The following is a 9941-nucleotide window of genomic DNA, read 5'->3' as shown; positions in this document are numbered from 1 at the left end:
GTTGACAAATACAATAAAAAAGTTGCTTATATGCAGGTTTTCTTGAAGCTGGCTGCTTTGTACTCGAATATTGTTTGGAATTGATTACTTGACATACATCTGTTAACTAGGCATGCTAGCTGTTTTTTTCCGCAGATTTAATTAAGTGCTTACCGTAAATTATTAAAGGCAAAAATTAAAATGATGGCTTTTTTTTACAGGTGTTGTCACCAGACCCACAACCTCTTTGAGAAAAGATGAACCACTACCTCGCACTAGGTGAGTAAACAAGCGCAACGCGACTGCTTAGCACTTGCTTTAAGTGCTATGTTAGTCAACGGTGGCTTTGATAATTGCTTCTATGGATCTCTTAAACCTTGGAATGCAATGCGCAATCCTTATTGCGGTAGTAAAGGGGAAAATAAATAAATAAAGAAATAAATAAAGAAAGAGGGCGTGACTTTATATTTCCATTCGTAAATTACAATGCTTGATTACAAATCTCGAGCGTGGATTCCGAGGTCGAAATTAGGAGTTTTTTTGTTTAAAATTTGCTCCTTCTTGAGAGACGAAGTGCTTTTTAGTGCATATACATGTTTCATCACAAAGGCACTGGAGCATTGATGCAGCAGTCAGAGTTCTAAAAAAAAAAAATAAGTAAGCATGCGCCGGATGTATCAACGTACGGCACGTTTAATGCGCACGTCCCGTAGTGCCTTGGACAAGGGCTACACGCTATTTTTTTTTTGTATCTTGGTTTACTCAAAAGTCTCGCGCCAGATTCTAGATATTGCGGCAGTGTGTGAGGTGGTACGGAGGATCTCAGTATGCGACAATCGTTTTCACAGCGCCTTGGCAATTGTCTCGCAAAAAAAAAAAAAAAAAAAAAAGGCTGCATCAGAATTGTTGAAAAATATTATTGGCGTATTTATACTATCCAGTTGGTTTCACTCTAACGTACGCAATCAAGAAAAGCCTGTGTGAATTGAAAGGACTTTGCCTAACTAGTATTCGACACCCAGGTATGTAGGCAAGCGCTACATATTCAGTACGTTGCCGATTCTGTATGCGTGCTGCGAATGCTCTTAGGAGCAAACATTTATATCTTCCGGGCCTCACGGCAGATATAATATGTTGCTCTTGGGAGATTTGTGAACGTACAGCCTGAGACATAGGAGATGATAAGAAAAAGACTAATCGCATCCTACGCGGGATCGGTTCGACCCTGAACAGAAACAACACAAAAGCCATTTTTTTTTAGCAATGACGCTGCGATTGCGCATAGAAAAAAAAAAAAAAATGCGTCAGCCGCCCTCTTGAAAGGTGGAATAGTGTTTGAAGACGTAAAATGTATCAGAACGGGAAGGATTTTGAAAACAGTAAAATAAAATGGCTGCTCAGGTGCGGCACTCCTGATCGTATATAGTAAGCCTGCGATATCCTTGATGTATTCATGATGTTTGAGTAAAGCCACAGGGTGCGCAGTCATGCGAGGGGCTGCAGTGTGCATTGCGACATTTAAAATCAGAAGAGAAGAAGCAGGGGTTATCCTGCACAAATGTATATCTGATAGGTTTGTTTCGTGATTCGCCTGTGCGTTGGCCAATCACGAAGTCCAACCTGGCGGTAGTAAAACATCGATCGGTCAATCGCGAGCCGTACCTGCTGCGTGCGCACTAGTTTTAAATCCGGAGTGCGTTTTATGTTTTTTTTTTTTTTTTTGTGCAAATGTGGAATAGGGATTGATGCTACGTTCATGTTTGCCGCTAGATGGAATACAACAAAAATGCCTCTCCGTTAAGAACAATGAAGTGTCAGTCCTGGGCGCTAATACAAAATGATTGCAAGATTGTTGTAATATCTCGAGGCGGGTGTCGTTGCTAGTGGTAAAAAAAAAAAAAAAGCGCAGGAGTGTCATATCCGTTTTCGTGCGTTGTGGTTTCCGCTGCGACAAATGACGCGTATGCTCCTCTGGAGGCAAATGGTGAACCGCTCACAGCCAGCAACCGTCAAGTTGCCTCCTTTCTCAGCTTTGAAGACGCTGCTCCGCCTTTTAGATTCTTGTGTAGAAAACAGCAATTTTTTTATTTTTTTTTTAGCAGCCAGTGCTCTGTTTTAAAACCTATAATCCTTTTTATTTAAACAAAATAACGATCAAAACCTTCTTCTGAGCTGTTAAAGAACGCAACGGAGCTGCAGTTCTCCTTTTCACCCCCCCAAAAAAAAAATAAAAAAAAAAATGAGCAGACCTCAGTTATCTATTCCCGGTGTTATAGGTAATGTATGTTATAAAATTTGATTTACAGTGTTGTGAAATCATGATGGGGGGGGGGGGGGGCAGCAACTCAGGGCCATAATGCTCACTTCAGAATTGGATAATAAAATTTACATAAGCAGCACCACGTGGAACTCCACGTCACGCTCATGTCATGCTTGAAGAAACTACCTGCCACAATCGCACTGGCGGTAAAGACAAAGTACGAGCTGCCGTTTGTAGCCACGTCTGACGGCACGAATGTCGCAGATTGAGGAATTTTCCCTCAACATTGCCCGTTCTTGTTAACTTAACTCTTCGGTTAAGAAATTGGTCTAGATATGGAAATCATGCTCTAGGCTGCTTTCTTGGCCCAGCAGATTTATTAATGACGAATGTTCCAGAGAGCGATAGCCTCGAGTAAAATATAGCAAAATTCGAGTCAACGATTCTCTTTGGAACTCTAGAAAAGTTCGTGGTGTGCATAACGATTTGTCATCATGGTACTTTGCAAAACGGTGCGAGTTGCTCAAACGCGTACTCGTGATTGCTCTCGAGCGATTCAGGCAAGCTGATGAGTCTTTGGGCGGTAGGCTCTTATTGCAGCCTTTCTGGAAGCAAGAAAGTCCCTAACGCTAAAAGTGCAACTACATTTTCTGCTCGCGCTCTTTACGTGGAATAGGTGCGCTAACTGTTGCTAGGCGCTTCTTCGTTTTTATGAGCGCACCTGCTCCCGGCTTTGTCTGCGGACCCCTCCTCTGCAATCATTTATTGCCGACCGTAGCCTGCCAGTTATAGGAGTTGCTAAACATGAAACTTTCCAGACGGCTACCACGTCGATTGTTTAGTGGTGAGGAGCTGTTCGAATCGACGTTCTCTTGTAAGAATGTTTTTTTACCAGCACTGATGTTCCTGGTTGTTTGAACAGGTATTTATTCTCATGATTTTTTACCCTTGCTTCCTTAGCTCTTGCCTTGACCGCTGTGGCTGTGGCACTACCAAGGGTAAGAAATTTTGCATTATACCTTGCAGCTGTTTACAAAAATAAAACATAATTGATAACTACATCAAAAATATATTCAGATTTAATTTTAAAGCACAAAAGTGCTTTCAAAGAAGTTATAAATTAAGGCGCTGCCCAACTGTAAGTACGCACTACTGCACAGGAAGCAACGCCATGCTGTAAGTCACCATATGAGTCATATGAGAGTATGTGTTCAGTCCGTGAATCGAATGGCGAGGAAAATTGTAGTTTAAAAGGAACGTCTGGGATAGCAGCCAAACAATAAGGATAGCGAGCGCGAAATAGCAAAACTGCATTAAATGTCCCAGTTCGCCAGAATATCCGACATTGATGTCGTGAGAGAAAAATCACGGGATGCATGATGCCATCAGAAGACTACAGGATATGGCTGAGATGGCAGGCGCCGCCAACTCGGTTTTCACATTTTAGGATGGGAGGGTGAGATGGGAATCCAGCCCCCAGGACCCCTATTGGGCTCTATTGGACCCTATTGGACCCTATTGGACCCTATTGGACCCTATTGCATCCTACTGGAGCCCATTGGACCCCGAGTTAGACACGCTTCCCAAACGCCACGCAGGCACGTTCATGCGGTTTCGTTAAAACGGGACTCTATATGGGGTAGTCTTTCGCATAATATGGTAGCTGATATCTGTATGGGGAAGAGTGTCTGTGAGATAAAAGAGGCAGAAATTTAAATATTTGTGTTAAAGTGAGTACCAGAGTGACATGTCGGCGAACAATAACCCGCAAGGGGAGCCACAAGGAGAGCCCTTAACGCTGCCGCGTCATACCCTTAAAGATGCAGTTTAATGTACCCCCAATTTTCTTTACACCTTCTACAGCGAGCAATTTTAGCGCGCGTCCATTAAAGATAGCAACCGACGGGATGTGGTCAATCAGTTGGAGACAACCACGGTGGGTCTTTCTGTTGGAAAGAACGCCCTTGCAGCAGCTTCAATGAGGAGCATCGCCGTGGAATGAGCTGCGAGAGGCTTTTAACGTTTCGCCTTCGTTACAAGTACGTCCACTTTGAATTGAAAAGTGCGGCTGGGAAAAAAGAGAGCAAAACAAAGGAAGGAAAGCTTGCGAAAGTGGGTATCGGGGGGTGCGCAGGCCAGTAACGCCGGAAAAGCCACGCCAGACGTAAAGAGCCCATCACCTGCGAACATCTACGCCAAGAGAAAGCTCGCGGTATGACAGGCTGCCCCATTTTGCAGGGCACTCGCCACGAGTGCGCGCCAAGCGAAGGGAGCGTCGCTGCGATGTTTTACGGCACCAATTTCTTGAGCCGACGGGAGTATCTGTCAGCTGCTGTCATCGCGCCGGTTTGATGGGCCCGTTCGGACGTCGGCGGAAGTGATTAACCGTCTTCCCCGAACGATGACAGTGGGTGGAGCGCCGCAGGATTGCATCGTGTGTGCGTCCATTTGGCGAATCTTACGCCCGGCCGCTCCTACACGGCGGAGGCGCCATGGCAACGGAGAGGTCCCTCCAAGAAATGGAACTGGGACCGCATGCGGGAAGTCCAGGGCTCAGATACGCGGACTCCTTCATTTAGGTAGCGTAGCCCTATTCGGAATACAAACCAGAAAATTTGCAGCTTTCTTCGCGCAAAAAGTTTACAAAGACAGTAGTTGCTCGTCCTAGGCGATCCGTGACTTTCTACTATTGACAAGAGATTGTGATGACCCGCACTTATCATGTTTGGTGCGTTTTTTACACTCGTGCCACCTTAAAGCGTGCTGTTGGAGACTAGGGACCAGAAAGCATTATGTATATCCTTTTAAACAGCGCTGGCGATAGAAAACTCGGGTGCAGTAATCAGTACGGAAGAAATAAAGGAGAAAATTAAGGCCATATACACAAGAAACCGAATAAACGCTGAGTATTTTAGCCTAAAACTGGGATTGTAAATATGAGAAAGAAAAAAAAAAAACAGTGTCGCTGACCTGGACTTTGCTCACAAGCCTGCCGTCAAAAACAAGCGCGAAATATACACGTTTCCTCATGTAGACTGCCGAGCTTAAACAATCTCCCAAGTGATTGCTTAAACTGTGGACAGGCCGGTTGTCGCTGAACCATAACCGCTAAAACACCTGCGTGCTACCGCAGGCGTAAATTAACATCGCCGGCATGTCTTACTGACGCGTCAATGAAGTCACGTCATGAAACCGTGGCGAACGCCAGCAATCCATCACGCCGATCTCATTCAGCGGTGAATGAAAAACTCATTTATCCTTTCATCACACGTCACTCGTGAAAGGCCTGGGAAACTCGACCCGCTGGCTCTGCGTCCTACTACATCGTGACCACGTGACTGACAGTGTGCCCATTCTATGCCGTCTCTCATGCCCCTCTTTCATGCTGGCCAATGGACTTATAGCACGAATACTTGATGCGAACTTTGATGTCATAGTGAAAGCGGCATTACGAACTTTCCTTGCCAGGGTTTTGACTTAAAAATTGCGCGATGCCCGCTAATAGCCATGATTTCGATGTCTGTTCTTGGGATATTTTCACTCTGCCAGTCAATGCCGGTAAAATACTGCGTTCAGTCTTTGCCGAGTGAGTGTACGGGCACACTGTGTACAGTGTATGCGGCATGGAGAATGGCACTAGAAGGACCAAGACGTTTAGCTCATGCCTGTATTGCACTGTTGTTTACAACATACTTTGTAGTAGCGGCAGAAAGATATTTTAGAAAGTATGCGGATAATGTGCTCGGTCATCTAGAACGGCCCGAGGGCCTGTGAATCTCATTCAACGCCCTGTCTCTTGCCCATCATCGCCTATACACTTAAGTAGCTCATATTGACTTTTACCAACAAATCAAGCTTTCACATAAAGTATATAAAACTTATGGGGCTTCTACGGGGCTCGGGCTGTGTGTGCTCTCAGAGCCGGAAGCCATGCCGCTAGCTTGGGTTACAACCGTGGCAGGGAAGAACGACTCATCGAGATAAAGCCAGCGGGCCTAGTTGTTCATTGGGAGTTCCCAATAGCCCTCGGCCGTAGCAGTATCCGTGCGCTCTGATGTCGCGGCGTCATCCCCCTCTCCGCTGCCGAGGCTGTCCGTCGATATGAGGGGAAAGGGTGGGTGGGGGGCGACGCCCGGCGCACTACGCCAGTACCCCTCACCCCCGCCCTCACTGCAGTAGCTCCGAGGGAAGGAGAACAGGGGGAGGAGGATGAGAGCGTGCCTAAGTGAGAAGGCGGGGGTCCGCGTCGTGCAGGCGATGGGAATGTCGAATCCCCACAAACTTATACCGAGTGTGCATCTTGAAATGTATGAGCTGAAAGTTACTAAATGATTTCGAACCGGGTGTTCAAATGGAACTTGCTTTATTGAAGTCGCAACAGAATATTTTGTGCGGGCTCTAAATAAAACTAAATCTGAATTAAAATTGCCATTTTTAACTACGCGTGCATCAGAGCCAATTGCATGCTATTTTAACGATCCGGAAAAGTCTAGGTAGGTTGCACATGAAAGGACCCCAAAATTGCAGAATGCGCTTCGCTAGTAACGAGAAAACGCTTGCCGTTCTATTTGTGCTCTTTTACGTGAATATTTTCCTCATCTCTCGCCCTTGACGCCCCTGTATTGTGCCATCCCACGTGCGGCACGGCTCAAGAAGCCGTCTTGAAGAATCTTTCTAGCTGCTCCTCCGCCCACACTGGAGAAGAGCGGTGCGAACCCACACAGGCGTATATTGATTAGCGCTTAAGGGAAACGGCACAAATAAGTAATGCGAAGTCCCCACGCAACGCACCACCACTGAGGCACTTCCTTTCGCAGCTGTTTCTCTCGAGTTGGTACCATTTCCAGCAGTCACGCGCCTGGTAAAAACCTTTTGTTTTTATGTTCGAGAGCTCCATAACTTGCTTCCTGCCGTTACGTTGTATGCTCCTGCGGTGCTTTTTTCGCAGTTTGTATTATCCTCAACCTCATTTTGAGGACCGTTTTTGTAATGGAGATTTGAGTCTGTCTAAACTGGTGGTGTGCCCCGTACACTCATGATCTGCTTGAACGTTGAGGAAAAAGAACCACGTTGAACGGTCTTAGTCGTTATTGAGTCAATCGCCGATTTTCAGGAGAATTTTGGCTTACATAATTTACCGCCACAATGGTTCAAGTAGACTGTAGAGCTCGCGCAATTTTTTTTTCTGTAGCCGTCTGTGTATTTCTGCAGAGAAAACAAATAGCTACCGTTTTGCTACGGGCTGCATAAAATCAAGAACCCACACGGCTTACATACGTACATAAGTACATGTGCTGTACCTTGTGTGCTGAAGAATGCCTAGAAAACACCTTCCTCTTTGCGAATGAAAAATAACTGAAGCATCTTACTTCAATCTCGAGAAGAAAGTAAAGCATCCTCTACTTTTTACTCCTGTCAAATTTCGAATTTTTTTTTTTAGTTGCGTTCATTTTTTTATTGTTTTCTGTTCTTTTTCTTTTTATTCTGCTGCAGTCAAAGCGGGCCGCCTACGAGCTTCCGGACGGCGTCGAGTTCCTCGTCGGATCCGTGAAGACCTCCTTCACTTGTCCTGCCAAAAATGGCTACTACGCCGACGTGGACAACAACTGCCAGATCTTCCACGTCTGTAACGTGGTTCCTAAGGACGACGGAAGTACCGAAGTTCAGCAGTACAGCTTCCTGTGCGGCAACCAGACCGTGTTCTCCCAGTTCTCGCTGACCTGCGCTTTGCCAGAAGATGCCATCCCCTGCGGCAGCTCGGCTGACTTCTTCTACCTCAACGACAGGATCGGACAGGAGAAGGTGAACCTGCACGACGACGCCGACCTGCAGCGTGCCGTCCAGATCATCCCGCGGTACCAGCAGACGCCCTTCAAAGCCTGAGCCGCCACGTTAACGCGAACGCGACACCGTACCGTAGCCAGTTTGAATCGAGCCTGTGACCGTGTGGACGAAGAAGCGCGCAGGCAGGAGAGGCGAGAAGACCGAGAGGTGGTCATACGATTGTCTCGCCGCGCGCTTCTTCCATTATTATTACTTTTACTGGGGCTTTCACCCGGCTTTTCTCCGCCTGTTTCCTGATATCCGCACAAGACCTGCCAGGGAATCCCTGTCAGTGCATTTGTCGTTAACACTGTCGGCTGCAGACGACAGACTTTTTGAGCACCAAAATGGCGTTTGTCTGTAAGGTGGCACCGGCCTAATAATCGTACTTCACGTTGAAAGAGTAGCTTGAATGTGACGAGGGTGAAAAAAAAAAAAAAGATGAAAGAGAGCAAGCAAGAACGCGATGCCTTTCCGGCGCTGTTGACGTAAGCACTCGAGTAACGTACAAAGTTCCCAACGGCAACTCGCCGCTCGCAGCGATGTCGCGGAAGATGCACACCACCGCTCGCTTGTATTTTAGCTCGGCTCACCACATTGTCGCATTCGTGCAGACTCCGCCACCGAAGCACGTAGATTGGTTGTCGACCGGCGCTATGAGCATGTCCCTTGCTTTGGGTTGTACAGTAAAACCTTTGGGGCTGGAATACTGTATATTGCCTTCTGGTAGCTCCCTCCTGTTCCCAAGCTCCTCTAAAAGGTTGTTGGTCTTTCTCCACTTTCGGGTGTCGGCTGCGCAACTGAAACTGCTGCGGTGGGTCGGAGAACGGTGCATAGAAGCCACACAAAGTCGCGGCTGGGGTTCTTTCTTCTTAGTCACGTAGTCAACGTCTTTGCTTGTCCGCAGTGTTGCGTCACCTGGTGTGTTCAAGAAAAGAAAATGCGGTCTGGTTTGTTTATTGTCTGGTTGGCCCATCTGGGGGTGATTTAGCAAATAGTGATTTCCTTTTCTGCCACTGCGGTCTTGAAAACCGCGATGCTCTGTGTAAATGGAGCAGCCAGTGTTCTATTGTTGTGTCGTTACTGTTCAACTCGCCCGCTTCTCTCACACGCTCACGCATAATGTACAAAATGCCAAATGCTTTCTGTGACACTTTGAAAATACAGCCTCATGGTGAACTCATGGTCTCATACGCTTTGCAAGCAGAACAAAAAAATAAAATCATTGTTGGTCGTTCCTCTTTCGTATTCTTTATTTGGAGATTGTATCATACGCTCCGTTTTGTAAAATTATCCGACTCTGCGCAATTTTTACAACAATATGTTCGCATAAATCGTGGGAAAAAGAATCCAATTGTCTGTATCCCAAGCTAGGACATCAGCTATAGATCGACACACGACACTGAAATGACTGAAGTTTACTCCCGACAATGTATGAGAGCAGGCTGTGCATTATGGCTTCACAGCAGAGCAGCCCTCCGTGAGGAGAAACCACATTTGCAGACTGTGGGCGCCACTTCGCTGAATTTTTTAGGTATAATAGGCGTTCAGTTGATCATACGTGCACTTCACGTTCATTTCTCTTTTTGCATCGTTATGTGCGGGTGTGCGCATAGATTTCTCCGCGCAGCACTAAAGTGGCTCCGTCGCTGCAAAAAATGGCTGCACCCTTCGTAGACGTGTTTTACCCGATGAAAGTTAGGTGCGCACGCGCGCACATATACGTGCGCAAGAAACATGTAGAATTGAACACAATCAAATGATTCGCAGCCGAAAATAACCAAGGAAATGAAGTCAGCTGCTTCAGCACCTTAGTCGCTTTCTTTTCACCACAGATGAGTGTGCCTATTATTTGCTTGCTTGGTTAGCGTCACTGCTT

General features: G+C 46.4%; 1 protein-coding gene across 1 annotated transcript; it reads left to right on the top strand.

Moving 5' to 3' along the window:
* The first annotated feature begins 200 nt into the window (after positions 1 to 200).
* On the top strand, positions 201 to 9291 carry LOC146204282 (uncharacterized). The gene is made up of 3 exons (XM_084586378.1): positions 201 to 258; positions 3200 to 3237; positions 7733 to 9291. Exons 1-3 carry the CDS (start codon positions 237 to 239, stop codon positions 8120 to 8122), a joined length of 450 nt encoding a protein of 149 aa, XP_084442504.1. The 5' UTR covers positions 201 to 236; the 3' UTR covers positions 8123 to 9291.
* The last annotated feature ends 650 nt before the right edge of the window (positions 9292 to 9941 follow it).

Source organism: Amblyomma maculatum, chromosome 1, assembly GCF_055883805.1.
Source record: "Amblyomma maculatum isolate TAMU_Amacu chromosome 1, ASM5588380v1, whole genome shotgun sequence".
Lineage (NCBI taxonomy): Eukaryota > Metazoa > Arthropoda > Arachnida > Ixodida > Ixodidae > Amblyomma > Amblyomma maculatum.
Note: the sequence above shows the minus strand (reverse complement) of the source record. Positions and strands in the feature narration are given on the sequence as shown.